The following is a 20,295-nucleotide window of genomic DNA, read 5'->3' on the forward strand; positions in this document are numbered from 1 at the left end:
TCTGGGGTCAAGTCGAAAATTGAACGAATTTCTTTTTCTAATCCATGGGGAAAGAAAGAGAGATCCATGATTTTCGACCTCGGGACATCCCCTGAGTCTTAAATGAATATAATAAAAAATCTGTTTTCTTTGCGGGCGGCTCGCACGTTTGAGTGCGCCTAGGGTGTGCGATTGTTCAATCTCGCGCTTCGCCCTCGGATATTTCTTCTTTGAATTTGGAATGCTTGAATAAAACTTTATCAAAAAGATCTCTTTTAGATCGCAGTATTTATATGCGTCTTCATATTCTGAATTTTCTACTTAATTAAGTATAGTTAAAGATTAAGGTACCTTTTCACGGAGGCCTGTTTTTAATTAATCGTTGAATTAATTTGACACATCGAGTTCGTATCTAGGTTCTTAACTAATCAAATTCGCCAAGCTCTGCAGGCTTTGAGGTACACACTCTCATTATGACACTCGTTTTTCCAAAAAAATTTTATTTTTTATTTTCAATGTTCAAGAAGTGGTTCTTAACGAAATTGTAGATCTTTTTTGGGATCACAATTTTTCCAATGCATCTTTTTTCATACCCTGCATAGTTTGAAATAGATAGGTAGGAAGCGTTCTGGCTCACTTTTTTTTGTACGAATAGAAAACTTGCGGCTAGAGCGCAGAAGGCTGTAAGATTGGTTTTGCTCCTTGTGCTGACTAACGAATTTTCAAATTACTGATAAGAAAATGACTAAATTACTGAATAAACACGGAGGAAATGAATATATTTCTAACTGAATTCTTGATTGCAGTCCGGCGTAACACGAATACTTTTGGCCGCGAATTTTCAAAAGATTTTATAAGCCTTACTAGCGAACCTATAGTAAGTTCCAAGAACTAAAAAAGCATTTTAGTTCTTGAAACTTATTACAGATTCGCTTGTGAGCTGCCACATAAGACTCATGAATTCATTAAAAAAATATATTTATTTTCTTTATATATCGTAATTTGCTTAACAGTATTTTGTAAATCACACTACATATCTCGCTGATTTGTGGCTTCTGCCGTCTGATTTTCACAATAAGCAGGGGATTTAATTTACTATTTTCATCAAACAATTGTCTCAACAAATTTTGTTCCTGTAAAAAATTAAAGAATTACCACTTTTTATCATGTCTATTAGTAATTACCGTCATTACTCGTATGATCAAGAATATCTTTCGTATCGTGGTAATTTTTTTTACATCGAGTTCATATCTACGTTATTACTGAGCCTATTCCCATGTATTTGACTGGCCATGGACCTACTAATATCGAAGATATATACTGGACAAGAACAAAATTACTGTGAATTAGGATTTTCATCCCAATAAAAAAGAATCGGAATTAAAATTAGAATTAGGTATTTCAGATTAGCTGGGAAAACTTAAGACCTTATTTTTTGATTAACTTAGAAAAAATGTTGACTTTAATGCATTTGAATATTATTTTATTTTAATCAAAGGCTATTTAATTAAATAATAAAATCGTTACAGAAACATGATCGATTTCATTATTTAATTCAAAATATCTTGAAAAATAAAATATAATTTCTAAATACCGTCAAAGCGGGTAATTTCGGACATGTGGGGTAAGTTCGGTCCTTCCTAAATTGATAGTGAAAATTACTTAAGGCCATGTAATGAGTGGGTCACGTGACCAGATTCCTACCTTACCACCACTTTTTTTTATTTCCCAGCTTATATACACACGAATCGCCACATCAAGTTGAAAATTTTTGATACTAAACAAGAAGCACTAAGAATGGTGGGTTTGGTCCTAAATTTATATAATCATGAAAAAAGTTTTTTGTTGTAAATATTTTTTTTTGCTTTTTCATAATTATTAAAATTGAGGACCAGACCCACCTTTCTTAATGCTTCGTATTTATTTCCTCAAATTTTCAATTCGATGTGGAGCTTCGTGTGAACATAAGTTGAGAAATAAAAAAAGTGGTGGTAAGGTAGAGATATGGTCACGTGACCCACTTGTCATATGGCCTTAAGGGGATTTTAACCAGATTCTAGAACCAGTTAAGGCTTTATTAAAGCTTTAACTGCTTATAGATTCTGGTTTAAACCCCTTAAAGTAATTTAAATTATCAATTTAAAAATATACAAATCTGCCCCATCTGTTCTAGATTTCCCGTGTGACGGTACTTTTACAGTGGAAAATAATTTTTTTCAAAGTTATTGCAAAAATAGAGTTACGTCCCATGCAATTAGTAGACCCTCGGAGTGCGGCCATCTTGCCATCTGACGTCACAATGTGAAATACCTAATAAAAAGAAAATAGGCGGAAGAAATTTCGTTTGCAACTTTAAATACTTATTTAACTATAATATCAGAAACATGTAGTGAAAAATATACTCTTTTTTCAAGAATGACTCTTATGTGATTAACTGGAAAGATTCGCTACAGCCAATCTAAAAGAAGCGTTTTTAGCGCGGTAAATGTGATATCGCCTTGAAGTGAAAATCGAAACTCGCGCCCCTCACGGACACAGTATGAAGCTCCTTCCGCCGAAATAATTGTCGCGATTTTTTTATTATTGCAAATGCAAAGTAAAGAATTAATTAAACAAGGTGCGGTGATTAGGGAGATTGTAGTTTGTGATTATCCTGTGATTTTATTACACATTTCGTGAATGGCGTGGGCGGGGGAAACAGGGGTAAGTTGTAAGCAATGTAACTTAATTTTAAAGGGGGCGGTGGCTTAGTAAATGTATTTTTTATTGTATTTTGATACTCGAAGTCCGCACCCTGCCAACATTAATGGCCGAAACTCGCGAATGCTTCTTTCAAAAAGATTAGAATTTTTGCAATTTCGAGGTGCAGTTAATTCTCCCTTTTTTATGACTTTTGAGGAAAAAAATTAATTTTGAAAAGAAAATTGATTTGACATCTTTACCAAAAAATATTTTTTCTAATTAAAGAATTATTGAAGTTTAATGAAATGTAGGATCCTTCAAATATAATATGTATCTGATGAACATTCCTGAAACCAAAATTATTGTTATAAAGAATTAAAAAAAATATATTTCGGGGTCCACCAAGCCACTTTTTATAAATAAAATCTTTATTAATTTTATGTAATCGCTATTTGTATATTTTTGTTTTGACATATGCTTAGATTATGCTCTTTTGAGTCAAATAAATCACTGAGAGTTTTGGCGAAATTTAAAAAAAGTATTTCGGGGTCCCCAAGCTTGTTTTCGAAAATACATTATAAAATATTTATTGAATTTAAATATGTGCCATTTGTGTATTTTTACTTTGACTTATGCCTATATTATACTCTTTTGAGTAAAAGAAATCACAGAGAATTTTGAAAAAAATTTTAAAAAAGTATTTCGGGGTCCCACAAACTTATTCTTAAAAATAAAGTACAAAATATTTATTGAATTATTTGTTTGGCTTTGTGTATATTTATATTATGTGTATTTTTACTGTGACATATTCCTACATTTTACTCTTTTGAGTGAAATAAATGACAGTTTTTGCAAAATTAATAAAAGAATTTCGAGGCCCCCAAGCTTGTTTTTGAAAATATATTATAAAATATTGATTGAATTTAAATATTTGCTATTTGTGTATTTTTACTTTGGCAGACATAAAATATACTTTTTTTATTCAAATACAACACTCAGATGTTTAGTAGATATTTTCAGAAATGTATCTTTATTTTTAAAAACCGGCTTGGGAAGTCGCTTAATTTTTTTTAATTCTGCCAAAAATCAGGGGTTATTTTAATACCAAAAGGAACACTTTATACGTGTAACATTAAAAAAAAAAAAATAAAGCCGAAACTATGAAGAAAAGAATTTTTGCAGAAATACAAAACAAACAATTTAAGGGTCACTAAGCCGGTTGTTTATTTATTCCCCGTCCAAATTCGGATATATAATTCTTTTAGAAAATTCCGTGTAATATTTTCTATTATATTTTCGAAATTTTGTTCCTTTTGCCAAAATTTGGAAAAGGGAAGTTAAAAATGTGACGAATTCTGGCTTGAAACACGATTTTTTTAAATTCCCTTCTTCTGAATCAAAATTGAAATTCTTTTTCGAAATTCCCGTTCAATGTCTAAAATTTCCTGTTCCAAGTCAAATAATAATTTTTGTAGGGAAATTCCCTGTCCTAAAGTAATTATAATTCTAACGAGATTTCTTGTTCTAAAGTGGACTTAAAATCAAAGTTATAATTTTTAGGAATTTTTATTTAAAAAAAAAAGAATTTATAAATTTAAACAAATTCTGATTTCTAATAAGGAATTTTCAAAATGTAGCGGATGCTAACTAAGCTTCCGCTAATTTTATTTTTAAATAATAATTTTAATGATTCATCAATAAAATATTTTTAATTCAAAGTTTTAGACCTTTATATTATTTTTTATATTCAATTGAATAAATAAATTTATTAATATATTATTTTTATTAGTTTTCTTAGCCATTAAAAATTTCACTGTTCATTTAAGACGAGTAAATTAAACACAAATATATGTAAAAGTAAACAATTTGAAACTGAATTGTTTTACATAGAATGATTTTAAATTATTTCAATTTCTAAATTTAATTTTGATATTTTTAAAACTTCTGAATATCTCTTAAGATCACTCTAATTTTTTTCTACAAATAATAAGTGTTCCCATTGTTATTTATAAATTCAATTTTTAAGTTTTTTTTTTAATTTGCAGGATTTTCCAAAAGTTGTAGAAAAAATTCATTTCATTTTAAAATATATTTAAAAGTTCGGAAAAATTTCAAAAATTATTTTGAATTTGGGAAAATAAGAACCACTTCTAGATTTCTCAAGATTTTGAAACAAAAATGTAAAGTTTTTCAAGGATGCTTAAACTATTTCAAATGAAAATAATTTAACTTCTAATTTTAAAAATTGTTAATTTAAAAACAATGAATTATAAATTTTTTAATTTGTCTAGCTCAAAATACTTAAAAAAATATAATTTTGAAAATTTTTAAAGTTCAATGCTTGATTATTTAATTTAGATTATAGAAAATGTTAACGTGGATTTATATTTTTGGAATTTAATCTGAATCTTTGAATTCTATAATTTATAAAAGTTCTAAGTTTTGCCTTTCATTAAAAAATTGTCAATTGAAAAGTGTTAGTACCTTCCATTTCATACGTGTAAATTTAATTGGTTGTTTATTGTTTATTGCCTTAAATGAAAAAATGTTTAGAATAGAGTTCGATTTTTTTAAATTTCATTGACCATGAAAAATGTTTGCAACTCGGGAAAAAACCGTGAAATGACCGGGAATTTTTTCTTTAATTGGAACAGTCACCCTGAATTTAGCGAAAACTATATAAAACATATTTTGGACAGAATTAAAGAAAAAGTCTTTTTGAAGATAAAATGCTTCTTGTATTTACATAATTGGTGCTAGTTGATTCTTTTACTTTGACAAACATAAAATTCACTTCTTTCTCTCAGATACATCACTCCGATTTTTAACAGATTAAAAAAATTAGTTTTTTATTTAAAAAAAAAAAGACTTGGAGGACGCCTGAATTGTTTTTTAAAATTCTGCCAAGACTTTGAGCGATATAAAAACAAACAAATTTTAATAATTTGAATAGAATCAACATTTTATTTACCAAAGGGCAAACAAGAAAAAATTTGGTAAATTAAAAAAATTTTCAGTATGGATTTAGCGGAAACTATGAAAAATATAGTCGCTAAAGGAATGCAAACAGATATGGGTCCACCAGGAGGAGGATCTGGTTATCCCGGTGCCGCAAGTGGTGCCGGATATGTAACTGAAAAAATGTATATGTTGTTGCAATTGTATCTTCAAAACAAAGGATGGAACCCCAGTATAGAATTGCTGCAATGCTTCACCGAAATGAAAGAAGCCTCCATGATTCCGAGTCCAGCTTATCTTCAGTAAGCTATCTTCCAAAAAAGTTATTATTAATAGCAAAAAAAAATATTTAAAATTAACATTCAAGTTATAAAGTAAAAAAAATATAAGTAAAAGTTCCTCACAATTATCTGCTAATGCATAATAAAGTAATAACATATTTTTCGTGATTCGCTTGTAAAGTGTAAAATTTCATAAAAACTTAATTTGAAAAATAAAATAATTTTGTTTTTTTATCTCTAGTGGAAAATTTTATGCAAATTAGTGCGAACAACCAGAATCATTTTTACAGAAAAGTGCAAATACACACAATAAATTACCAACAAAATTGTAGGATATTAGAATTTTTTTTTATTATTTGGACATTTTTTTACAACAAAAAAACTAATTTTGTTTTTAAATTAATTCTTGTGAAATTTAGAATAACAAAAAAAAGTCAAGTAGAGTTTTTAAGTGTCGCAATAAAAGTTCTCTACTGATTTTAAAATTTGAAATCATTTTAAAATTATTTTCTTTATTTATTTTCCATATTTGTATAACACATTTTAAAAATAATTTGCCCTTTAAATTTTTATTTCACTTTGATAAAATTCAGATAACATACTTAAATTTGAGTTCAAATTTGTGGATTCATTTATTCACAAAATGATATTTTTTCAACATTAAAAAATGTATTAAACTTTAAACGCTTCATTTGGAAAAACTCCAAAATTTCTCTTAAATAATGAAGAAGGTAAAGAAAAAGATAATAAAAAATGTTCTTAAGATTCCTGGAAAATTTTTTATTAACTCTTGTGTTGAGAAATTAATTTTAAGGAAATATTTAAACAGATTTTAAAAAATTTCACAAAATTTTCATAAAAGAATTTCGAAGACTTTAAGGCACTTTTACCATTTTTTTAGAATTTGAAAATATTAAAAACAAATATAAACAAAATGACAATTTATGAAGATTCGGAAAAAATTTCGTAGTTTTCTTAAAAAGAATTTTGAAACGTTTGAAGAAAATAGCTAGTTTCTCGAGATTTCTGGCAAATTTTTGAAATTATTTTGACAAATTGATTTTTAAATAAACTTGAAAAAGATTTCAAAACATTTAAAAAGGGTTTTAAAAATACCGAAATAAATTTCGAACGTTTTAAGGCAATTTTTTTTATTTTTGAAAGATTTTTCTAAATATTTTTTGAAATTGAAATATAAGCTAAAAATCTATAAAACATTTTTAAATTTCTTCTAAGCTACAAAAAGCACTAAATAGCTTTTAAACTGTCTGGAATTTGGCCTACCATTTTTTATTAAATCCTGTTTATTGGAAAAATTTTCTTAAAAATGTTCTACATAAAATAGTTATTTGAAATTATTATCTTCTATTTAAATTTTATTTTCCCTCAAATTATAATCTGTTTAGAATTTTATACCTTTCTGGTCTCAAAAATCTTTTATGGTTGAAAATTCAACTATTTGGTTGAAAATTAATTTTTTTGCAGAAAATTTATTTTTTTTCGGGTTAACAAAATTGAACTGTTTTATAAAAAATTCGTCTCTTTTGGTGAAAACTGGATCTATTTTGATTACAAATACAACAAATACATTTCTTTAAATTTCAACAAAGAAGATTTCAGATTTATCTGAAATCTTTAAAAACCTTGTATCTTTTCAAGAATTGTACAAAAATTATATTTATATAACCATAAAAACAATTAAACATAAAAAATAAATAATTAGTAAAAAATATTATTATGCATTTAAAATATATTATACTCTCACATTATAATTTGTTTTTAAATTTGGTTGTTTTATGGACTGACAAATATTTTGGCTAAAAATTAGAATATTTGGTTGAAAATTTATATTTTCGGATATAGAAATTAAACTGTTTTGTAAAAAATTCGTCTCTTTTGGTAAACATGGGATCTGTTTTGATTATGTTTTACATTACATTACATTTTTCGTTGAAAATTCAGATTTTTGGTTTAAAAATTCAACTATTTGGTTAAAAATAAATTTTTTGGTTGAAAGTTTTATTTGTCATATCTAAAATCTTCAACTATCTTCTGTAATTTTCGCACGAATATTAGAAAAATTATATTTATATAACCATAAAGACAAAAAAAAATTAAAGTTAAAAAAAAATTATTATGTTTTATTTACATTTTATTTATCCTCAAATTGTAATTTGGTTGAAATTTTCTTTATTTCTGGACTAAAAAATCTGGTTTCATTAAAAATTCTAAATATTTTGCTAAAAACGATCTTTTTTTGTTGAAAATTTATATTTCCGGGTCTAAAATTAAAGCTGGTTTGTACAAAATTCGTTTCTTTTGAAAAAAATTGAATATTTTTTGTTGAAAATACAACTGATTGAAAATAATTATATTTTAGTTCAAATATAAGTTTCCTATTATATTTTTCGTTGATAATTCATACTTTTTGTTTGAAAATTCAATTGTTTTGTTTCTGAATGAACTTTATGTTGAAAGTTTTATTTATTACATCCAAATCTTGTTGTATTTTCTCAGGAATTTTAGAACAATTATATTTATATAACCATAAAGATGAAAAACAATCAAACTAAAAAAAATAATTATTTAAAATTTTTGTTTCATATTTAAATTTTATTTCCCCTCAAATATTATATTTCTTTCTAGACTGAAAAATCTATTTTGGTTTAAAATTTGAATATTTTGTTGAAAATAAATTTTTTGTTTGAAAATGTTTATCTTTGGTTCTAAAAGTTAAACTTTTTTGTACAAAATAAGTCTCTTTTGGAAAATATAAAATTTCGTATTACATTTTTCGTTAATAATTCATATTTTTCGTTTGAAAATTCAACTATTAGGTTTCTAAATTAACTTTTTGTTAAAAGTTTTATTTTTCATATCTAAAATATTAAAAAAACTTGTATTTTCTCAAGATTTATAGAAGAATTATACGTATAGAACTTGAAAATAAATAAATAAAAAAGTAAATAGTTATTTATAAATTGTATTTTGTATTTAAATTTATTATACTCTAAAATTATAATTTCGTTTTGGAATTTTGTTATTTCATGGATTGACAATCATTTTGGTTTAAAACTCGAATATTTGGTTGAAAATAAATTTCTTTTTTGAAAATATTTATTTTCGGTTCTAAAAATTAAACTGTTTTGTACAAAATTCGTCTTTTTTGATAAAAATTGGATCTTTTTTGGTTAATAATACAATTGGTTAAAAATTCATACTATTTTGTTGAAAATTAAATTTTGTTTGAAAGTTTTATTTCTTATACATAAAATCTTCAAAAATCAGTAGTGATTTTCTCACGCATATTAGAAAAATTAGATTTATATAACCATAAAGACAAAAAACAGTTAAACTCAAAAAAATAAACAATTATTCAAAATTTTTCTTTTATATTTGAATTTTATTTTCCCTCAAATTATAATTTGGTTGGAATTTTCTTTCTTCCTTGAGTATTAAATCCTTTTCTTTTGATATAAATTAAACTTTTTTGTACAAAATAGGTCTTTTTTGGAAACTATTTAATTTTTTTTGGTTAAAAATACAACTAGTTGAAAATTATTATGTTTTGGTTGAAATATAAATTTTGAATTACATTTTTCGTTGAAAATTCAAATTATTTGTTTAAAAATTATTCGAATTTCTAAGTTTTGAAACATATATAAATTTTAGTTAATTATCTAGTTATAGTTTTTCTTAGTGAAAAATTTAAGTATTCTGTTTAAGAGTCATGTTATGTTTGGAATTTTGTTGTTTTTTTTTTTGCTGAAAATTAATTTTTTTACTGAAGTTGTTATTCGAAATTTTGAATTAAAAAATAACAATAGAAATACTTTGAAAATTAATTTCGCCCTATTATTTGAGATGAAACTGGATTATAAATATTGTTTAGAATGATGGCTCAAAGAGTGGCTTTGGATTCGCAAGGACGACTCGTTCTGCGAGAGAATGGAAAAATAATTCTGCCCTATGAACATTTTGCAAATGCAGTAATGTTAAAACACATGAATGGTCCCCATGGAATGCATCTTGGTTTGGAAGGAACCGTGAGAGCAGTGATGGAATCTTACACAATTGGTCGAGAATGTTTCGGAATGGAGAAGGAATTCATCATCGAAGTGGTGCAAAATTGTCCGAATCCAGCTTGTCGCTTCTACAAAAATCAACTGGAACTCACTCAAAAAATAGGATCAATGGGGCCAACTTATATCCAGGACAACGAAGCGACAGCTTCTCTTCTGCGATCGTCTTTTCCTCATTCTTCGGACCTCCAGGCTGTAAGACTTCCTTTTAATAACTTATTTCAAATTATTTTTTATATATATTATAGGGTATTTTAAAAGATTTTCAGAAATTTCAAATATATTTCCAAAATTTTAAGGGTTTCGAAAATATTTAAAAGGATTTGAAATATTTTATGGTATTTTAAAAGATTAAAAATTTTTTTTTTAGAAAATATCAAGAAAATAAAAGAATTTCAGAAAAATTAGGCATATTTTAAAAATTAAAAAGAATTTTCAAGTAGTCTAAAAAAATCAAGATTATTTCAATAGATTAGAAATATTTCAGGATGTTTTAAAATAGTCTAAGAAATGTTTAACAAATATCAGTACATCAAAAGAATTTTCAAGAAGATAAAAAAAAATTAAGATTATTTCAAAAGATTTTCAATATTTAAAGGCTTTTTTAAAAGATTCTAAGAAATTTAAAATAAATATCAATAAATTAAAAGAACATTAGAAGATTTAAGGATGTTTAAAAAAAATAAAAAGAATGTTTAAGAAGATTAAAAAAAATCAAGATTATTTACAAATATTTGAACTACTTAAAGGTTTTTTTAAAGATTCTAAGAAATTTTTAATAAATAACAATAAATTAAAAGGATTCCAGAAGATTTAGAGATATTTTAAGAAATTATAAATAATTTTCAAGATGTCTAAAAAATCAAGATTATTTCAAAAGATTGTCAATATTTAAAGGTTTTTTTTAAGATTCTAAAATTTTTTGAAATAAATATCAATAAATTAAAAGAATTTTCAAGAAGATTAAACAAAATTAAGATTACTTCAGAAGATTTTCAATGTATAAAGGCTTCTTTAAAAATATTTTAAGACATTTTTAATAAATATGAATAAATAAAAAAAATTTCAGAACAATTAGGGATATTTTAAAAATTAAAAAGGATTTTGAAGAATGTTAAAAAATCAAGATTATTTCAAATTATTTTCAATGTTTTAGTGTGTTTTAAAAGATTCTAATTTTTAAAAATTAAATATCGGTAATTTAAAAGAAATCTCAAGATTTTAGGGTGCTTTTAAAAATTGCAAAGAATTTCCAGGAGATTAAGCAATTTTCAAGATGCCTAAAAAATCAAGATTATTTCAAAAGATCTGAAATATTACAGAATATTAAAAATTTTTATGAGAAATGTTGAACAAATATCAATAAATTAAAATTTGTTTAAAAAGATTTTAAGATGTTTTAAACAATTAAAAAGAATTTTCAAGAAGATAAAAAAATCAAGATTATTTCAAAAGATTTGAAATATTTAATGGTTTTTTAAAAAGATTCTAAGAAATTTCAAATAAATATCAATAAATTAAAAGAATTCTTGATGATTTAGGAATATTTAAAAAATTAAAAAGAATTTTCAAGAAGTTAAAAAAAATCAAGATTTTATTTCTAATTATTTTAAATGTTTTAGTGTGTTTTAAAAGATTCTAATTAAAAAAAATTAAATATCGGTAATTTAAAAGAAATCTCAAGATTTTAGGGTGCTTATTAAAAATATGTGTAACAAATATCAGTAAATCAAACGAAGTTTAGAAGATTCAAGGATGTTTTAACAAATTAAAAAGAATTTTCAAGAAGATAAAAAAATCAAGATTATTTCAAAAGATTTGAAATATTTAATGGTTTTTTAAAAAGATTCTAAGAAATTTCAAATAAATATCAATAAATTAAAAGAATTCTTGATGATTTAGGAATATTTAAAAAATTAAAAAGAATTTTCAAGAAATCTAAAAAATCAAGATTATTTCAAAAGATTGTCAATATTTCAAGGTTTTTTTTTTAAGATTCTAACATTTTTTGAAATAAATATCAATAAATTAAAAGAATTTTCAAGAAGATTAAACAAAATTAAGATTACTTCAGAAGGTTTTCAATGTATAAAAGCTTTTTTTGAAAATATTTTAAGACATTTTTAATACATATGATTAAATTAAAAGGATTTCAGAAGATTTGGAGATATTTTTAAAAATTAAAAAGAGTTTTCAAGAAATCTAAAAAATCAAGATTATTTCAAAAGATTGTCAATATTTCAAGGTTTTTTAAAAGATTCCAAAAATTTTTTAAAATAATTATCAATAAATTAGAAGAATTTCAGAAGAATTAGGGATATTTTAAAAATTAAAAAGGATTTTGAAGAATTTAAAAAAAATCAAGATTATTTCAAAATATTTGAAATATTTTAGTGTATTTTAAAAGATTCTAAATTTTTAAAATAAATATGACAATTTAAAGGAATTTTTAAGATTTTAGGGTATTTTTAAAAATTAAAAAGAATTTTCATGAGATTAAGCAATTTTCAAGATGCCTAAAAAAATCAAGATTATTTCAAAAGATTTGAAATATTTCAGAATATTTAAAAATGTTCTGAGAAATGTTGAACAAACATCAATAAATTAAAAGAATTTTTCAAGTTTTAAAGATGTTTTAAACAATTAAAAAGAATTTTCAAGAAGATAAAAAAATCCAGATTATTTCAAAAGATTTGAAATATTTAATTGTTTTTTAAAAAGATTCTAAGAAATTTAAAATAAATATCAATAAATAAAAAGAATTTTCAAAGATTTAGAAATGTTTTAAACAATTAAAAAGAGTTTTCTAGAAAATAAAAAAAATCAAGATTATATCAAAAGATTTGAAATATTTAATGGTTTTTTAAAAAGATTCTAAGAAATTATAAATAAATATCAATAAATTAAAAGAATTTCAGAAGATTTAGGAATATTTTAAAAATTAAACAGAATTTTCAGGAGATTAAACAAGTTTCAAACAATATAAAATGATGCAAAATACTTCAGGGTATTTAAAAATATTCTAAAAAATTATTAATAAATATTATTCAATTTGAAAAATTCGGAAGATTTAGAGATATTTTAAAAAATTAAAAACAATTTCCAAGTCGTCTAAAAAATCAAGATTATTTCAAAATTTTTGAAATATTTAAAGGTTTTGTTAAAAGATTCTAAGAAATTTTAAATAAATATCAGTAAATTTGAAGAATTTCAGACGAATTAGGGATATTTTAAAAATTAAAAAGAATTTTCAAAAAAATTAAGATTATTTCAAAATATTTGAAATATTTTAGTGTATTTTAAAAGTGTCTAAAAAATTTTAAATAAATATCGGCAATTTAAAGAAATTCTCAAGATTTTAGGGTATTTTTAAAAACTAAAAAGAATTTTCAGGAGATTAAGCAATTCAAAATATTTCAGGGTATTTTAAAATATTTGAAATTTTTTAAAAATAATTATCAATAAAGTAAAAGAATTTAAGAAGATTTAAGGATATTTTTAAAAATTGAAAAAAATGTTCAAGAAGAAAAAAAATTCAAGATTATATCAAGTGATTGGAATGATTTTAAGAAATTTAAAGAAAATTGTATAAGGTTTTACAGAATTCCGGAAGATATTGCATGATTTTAATGGTTAAATGTTATTTTAAATTTTTTTGGGATTTCAGGAAATATCAGATTTGATACAAAAATGTTTTAGAGATTTCGAAATATTTCAAATATTTTAGGGAGTTTTTTTAGAAATTCCAAGGAATTTTCAAAACTTTGAAAAGATTTGTAATATTTTTGGATTTTTTTAAAAGATTCCAAGAAATTTTCAGTTTATTTTGATATATTACAGGGATTCAAAAGAATTTGAAAGATTTTAGAGTATTTTTTAAAAATTAAAATGAATTTTCAAGAAACTACAAATATTCTAACAATTTTCTTTTATAAATTAAGTAATTTAATGGAATTTTAAAAGATTTCAGGGTATTTGTAAAAATTTAAATGAAATTTTAAGAAGTTTAAAACGATTCAAAATATTTTAGGGTATTTTAAAAGATTTCAGGAATTCTTAATAAATTTCAATAATTTGGAATTTAAAAGGATTTTCAAGATTTTAGGGTGTTTTCAAAAATTGAAAAGAATTTTTGAGAGGTTTAATAAGTTTCTAGAAAATTAAAAAGACTTGAAATATGGAATGATTTTAAAGTTTAAATGAAATTTTCGAATTTTTCCGGATTTCAGGAAACATCAGATTTGATATAAAAATGTTCCAGAGATTTCAAAATATTAAAAATATTTTAGGGTATTTTTGAGAAATTTCAAGGAATTTTCATTTTATTCTAATAAATTGAAAGGATTTCTAAGAATTTAAAACATTTTAAGGTAGTTTTAAAAATGAAAACAAATTTTCAAGAAATTGTTTTTAAATTCAATTATATTTATGGAAATTTGTTTTTCTTAGGTAAAAATTTAAGTATTATTTTGAAAAGTCATGTGTTTTCTTGAAAATTCGTTGTTTTCTTTTTTTGGCTGGAAATTAACTTTTTCATTGAAAATGTAACTATTCCATTTTTAGATGAAATTGTTTTTTTAGACGAAAATTCGTCTTTTTTGGTAGAAATTAATCTTCTTGGTTCAAACTTCATCTTTTTGGTTAAAAATTAATTTATTCCAGTGGAAAGTTCATCACTTTAGTTGAAACTTCATCACTTTGTTTAATAATGTAACTATTTTTTTAAAATTATTTTTTGTTGTTATTGAATTTTGTTTTTTAACTGAAAATTTATCTATTACATTTTTGGTTGTTTTTTATCATTTTTAGTTGAAAATTGATGTCTTTTATTGAAAATTTTTGTCTTTTTTTATAAAAATTAATTTTTTTGGTTAGATTAATTTTATTGCTAAAATTGATCTTCTTGGCTTCAAATTCAACCATATGTTTGAAATTTTTTTTTTAGGTAAAAATTGAAGTATTCTGTTGAAAAATCGATGCTTTTTTTCTGAAAAAGTTTTTACTAAAAATTAAAATTTAAGTTGAAGATTTGACTATTTTGTGAAAAATGTATTGCTTTTGTTTTGGGGGGGGGGGGGGGGTAAAAGTTAATTTTAAACGGAAAAAGTAACTACTAAATCTTTGACTGACAATTTATCATTTTTACTTGAAAATTGATGTATTTTGTTCAAGATTTGTCTTTTTTTTTATAAAAATTAATTTTCTGGGTTTGAAATAATTTTCTTGTTGCTAAAAAATCGTCTTTTTTTAGTAGAAAAGTAAATTTCTGGTTTGAAAATTCATTTTTTGGTTGAAAAGAAAATCACTTGGTTCACATTAAAAACCTTTTGCTGAAAATTGTTTGTTTGTTTCTTAAAGTTTCGTCTATTTCAGTGGAAGATTCATCATTCTAGATAAAAATTGATTACTTTGTTTGAATTTTTGTTGTTGTGTTTTGATGAAAATTAATTTTTTCAATTGAAAATTTAACTATTCCATGTTTGGTTGAAAACTGATTTTTCTTAGATGAAAATTAAACTATTTATTGGAAAATCAATCTTTTTTAGTTGAAAATTCAACTATTTGGTTGAGAATTTATGTATTTTACTTAAAAAATCGGCTACTTAGGGAAAAAATTAATCTTCTTGGTAGAAAATTCAATTAGTAATACTAGTTGGTTAAAAATTCATCTATTCTATTAAAAATGCAATATTTTAGACTTTAAACCAGCCAATTTCTTAAAAATTCCTTAAAATGTTTAAAATTCTTAGAAATCCTTCCAATTTATTAAAATTAAATGAAAATTCCTGGAAATTTCTCAAAAATACTATAAAATATATATAATATTTTAAAATATTTTGAAATCTGTGGAACATTTTTATATGAAATCTGATATTTCCTGACATCCGGAAAAATTCAAGAATTGCATTTAACCTTTAAAATCATTCCATATCTACTGAAATTCTTTAAACCTTATACAATTTTCTTTAAATTCCTTTAAATTTTGAAATTCCACGAAATTATTGAAATCGAATAAAAAAATGTTGTAATATTTTAAGATACCCTGGAATATTGTAAATCATTTCCAATTTCATGAAACTATTTTAATCTACTGAAAATTCCTTTTAATTAAAAAAAACCTTTAAAATCATGTGAATTCCATGAAATTATCGATATTTATTAAAAATTTCTTAGAATCATTTAAAATACGCTAAAATATTTCAAATCTTTTGAAATAATCTTGATTTTTTTATCTTCTTAAAAATTCTTTTTTTATTTTTAAAAATATCGTTAAATTTTCTAAACTTCTTTTATTTAATTTATATTTATTTAAAAATTTCGTCCAATCTTTTAAAACAACATAAAATATTGCAAGTCTTTTTTAATTTCTAGAAAATTTTGAAACTTCTCAAAAAATTCTTTTCAATTTTTGAAAATACCCTAAAATCTTTTTTTTTTATTTTGAAATGTTTTGAAATCTTTGGAACATTTTTGTATCAAATCTGATATTTTCTGAAATCCCGAAAAATTTGAAAATAACATTTAACCTTTAAAATCATTCAATATCTTTTCTAATTTTTTAAAACCTTACACAATTTTTTTTAAATTTCTTAAAATCATTTGAACCTTTTTAAAATATCCCTAATTCTTCTGAAACTATTTTAATTTATATATATTTATTAAAACTTTCTTAGAATATTAAAAAAAACTTTTAAATATTTCAAACATTTTGAAATAATCTTGATTTTCTTTTAAGATTCTTGAAAATTCTTTTTAATTTTTAAAATATCCCTAATTCTTCTGAAACTCTTTTAATTTATTGATATTTACTAAAAAAATTTGGAATCTTTTAAAGAAACCTTTAAATATTTCAAATCTTTTGAAATAATCTTGATTTTTTTCTCATTCTGGAAAATTCTTTTTAATTTTTAAAACATCCCTAATTCTTGTGAAATTATTTTAATTTATTGACATTTATTAAAAATTTCTTAGCATATTTTACAATATCCTGAAATATTCCAAATCTTTTGAAATAATCTGGATTTTTTTAAACTTCTTGAAAATTCTTTTTAATTTTTAAAATATTCCTCAATCTTCTGAAATTCTTTTATTTTATTTACTAAAAAAATATTAAGAATCTTTTAAAATACCCTAAAATATTTCAAATGTTTTGAAATAATCTTGATTTATTTTTAACATTCTTGAAAATTCCTTTTAATTGTTAAAAATATCTCTAAATCTTCTGAAATGCTTTTAATTTATTGATATTTATTTAAAACTTCTTAAAAATGTTTTAAATACTTTCAACTCTTTTGAAATAATTTTATTTTATTGATATTTACTAAAAAAAATTAAGAATTTTTTAAAATACCCTATAATATTTCAAATGTTTTGGAATAATCTTGATTTTTGTCAATCTTTTTGAAAACTCTTTTCAATTTTTGAGAATACCGTAAATTCTTTCAAATCTGTTGAAATTCCAATTTATTGAAATTTATTAAAAATTTCTGGAATTTTTTTAAAATACCCTAAAATATTTGGAATCTTTTTAAACTTCTTGAAAAATTTTTTCCATTTTTAAAAATACCCTAAAATCTTTTTTTTATTTTGAAATATTTTGAAATCTTTGGAACATTTTTGTATCAAATCTGATATTTTTTGAAATCCCGAAAAATTTGAAAAAAACATTTAACCTTTAAAATCATTCAGTATCTTTCGAAAATTTTTAAAACCTTACACAAGTTTTTTTTCAAATTTCTTAAAATCATTCGAACTTTTTTAAATATCCCTAATTCTTCTAAAACTATTTTAATTTATTTATATTTATTAAAACTTTCTTAGAATATTTAAAAAAACTTTTAAATATTTCAAACATTTTGAAATAATCTTGATTTTCTTTTAAGATTAAAAAATATCCCTAATTCTTCTGAAATTCTTTTAATTTATTGATATTTACTAAAAAAAATTTGGAATCTTTTAAAGAAACCTTTAAATATTTGAAATCTTTTGAAATAATCTTGATTTTTTTTTACATTTTGGAAAATTCTTTTTAATTTTTAAAACATCCCTAATTCTTCTGAAATTATTTTAATTTATTGACATTTATTAAAAATTTCTTAGAATATTTTAAAAAAACCTTTAAATATTGAAAATCTTCTGAAATAATCTTGATTTTTTTTAATCTTCTTGAAAATTCTTTTTAATAGCTTATAACATTTTTAAATCTTTAAAAATTATTTTAATTTATTGAGATTTGTTAAACATTTCTTAGAATATCTTACAATATCCTGAAATATTCCAAATCTTTTGAAATAATCTGGATTTTTGTAAACTTCTTGAAAATTCTTTTTCATTTTTAAAATATTCCTCAATCTTCTGAAATTCTTTTATTTTATTTTTATTTACTAAAAAAATATTAAGAATCTTTTGAAATACCCTAAAATATTTAAAATCTTCTGAAATAATCTTGATTTTTTTTAATCTTCTTGAAAATTCTTTTTAATAGTTTAAAACATCTTTAAATCTTTAAAAATTATTTTAATTTATTGATATTTGTTAAACATTTCTTACAATATTTTACAATATCTTGAAATATTCCAAATCCTTTGAAATAATCTGGATTTTTGTAAACTTCTTGAAAATTCTTTTTCATTTTTAAAATATTCCTCAGTCTTCTGAAATTCTTTTAATTTATTGATGTTTATTACAAATTTCTTAAAAAATATTTTCAATCACTATTAAATCTTCTGAAATTTTTTAATTTTATTTGTATTTACTAAAAAAAATATTAAAAATCTTTTAAAATACCCGAAAATATTTCAAATCTTTTGAAATAATCTTGATTTATTTTTAACATTCTTGAAAATTCCTTTTAATTTTTAAAAATATCTCCAAATCTTCCGAAATTCTTTTAATTTATTGATATTTATTCAAAATTTCTTTAAATTTTTTTAAATACTCTCAACTCTTTTGAAATAATTTTATTGATATTTACTAAAAAAAAATTAAGATTTTTTTAAAATACCCTATAATATTTCAAATGTTTTGAAATAATCTTGATTTTTGTCAATCTTCTTGGAAATTCTTTTCAATTTTTGAAAATACCCTAAATTCTTTAAAATCTTTAATAATTATATTTATTATTTTTATTATTATTTTTTATATTATATATTTTATTTATTATTTTTTTTTATATTTATTAAAATCTAATTTATTGAAATTTATTAAGAATTTCTGGAATTTTTTTTAAATACCCTAAAATATTGTTAATTTTGTCGATATCCTTGAAACTTTTGAAATCTCTTTGATAATAATATTTCAGGCATTGAGTGGACCAAATCAAAATTCACTTTTGGGAGGATCGGGAGGTGATATTTCGGAGATGCGCGGAGGCGGAAATCAAATGATTCAACGTCCGCCAAGTCGTCCATCGTTGAATATTCCTCACCGACCCGGGCCGCAAGAGAAGAAGCAAGCCAACAAGCATTACGAGTCCCTGATTCCGAATATTCCGATCTCGGAGTCACACAAGTTGAGCGACTTTCTGCGCACGAATCTGGACAACCTGGAGGGCCTCAGCGGACTTGGTCTCGGCAACTCCAACAAAGATCTCCTAGCTTTGCATAACGGTGCGTGGCCTCTGGACTCTGAGAACAATGTTCGGTCCTCGTCTACGATCTCCGAAGGTACAAAAAGACGACCTCGGGCTGTCTAGTACTTTTCTGAGATTAGAGATATCTTTTCTTTTTTTTTTCTTTCTCTTTTTTTGTCAAGACAAAAATCAAAGGGTTGGAAATAAAAATAGAGAGACTATAATTCTGATTGGGAACGGGATTTTCAAAGAGATATCTGTAATTTTGAATTAGGAGAAGAGATTTTCTGAATGAATTATTGTAGTTTTTACTTGGAAGAAGAAATTTTCGGGAAGAATTAAAATTATGATTGGAAACAGTGAATTAAAAAAAAAATACTTCTAAGAAATTTTGAACAAATATCAATAAATTAAAAGAATTTTCGAAGATTTAAAAAAAAAACCAAGATTATTTCAGAAAATTGTAAATATTTGATTAAAAAAAAAAAGATTCGAAGAAATTTTTAATAATTATCAATAAATTAAAAGAATTTTCAAGAAGATTAAAGAAATCAAGATTTTTTTCTAAATATTTGAAATATTTTAGTGTATTTTAAAAGATTCTAATTTTTTTTTAAATATCGATAATTTAAAGGAATTTTCAAGATTTTAGGGGATTTTTAAAAATTAAAAATAATTTTCAAGAGATTAAGCAAGTTTCAATGTACATGAAATGAGAAAAAATATTTAAGGGTATTGTAAA

General features: G+C 22.8%; 1 protein-coding gene across 3 annotated transcripts in view; it reads left to right on the top strand.

Annotated features, from left to right (window-relative positions):
• The first annotated feature begins 2,545 nt into the window (after positions 1-2,545).
• LOC117169696 overlaps positions 2,546-20,295 on the top strand; it is a 27,539-nt gene continuing 9,789 nt past the window's right edge. The window contains exons 1-4 of one of the 3 annotated variants that reach the window (XM_033356186.1): positions 2,546-2,682; positions 5,679-5,921; positions 9,793-10,177; positions 19,284-19,590. In XM_033356186.1, the coding sequence (XP_033212077.1) occupies positions 5,680-5,921; positions 9,793-10,177; positions 19,284-19,590 (934 nt within the window). In that variant the 5' untranslated portion in view covers positions 2,546-2,682; position 5,679. Of the gene's footprint in view, positions 2,683-5,678; positions 5,922-9,792; positions 10,178-19,283; positions 19,648-20,295 lie in introns of those variants that run through there. The other 2 variants (XM_033356185.1, XM_033356183.1) reach the window with 2 other exon arrangements.

Source organism: Belonocnema kinseyi, chromosome 3, assembly GCF_010883055.1.
Source record: "Belonocnema kinseyi isolate 2016_QV_RU_SX_M_011 chromosome 3, B_treatae_v1, whole genome shotgun sequence".
Taxonomy (NCBI): Eukaryota; Metazoa; Arthropoda; class Insecta; order Hymenoptera; family Cynipidae; genus Belonocnema; species Belonocnema kinseyi.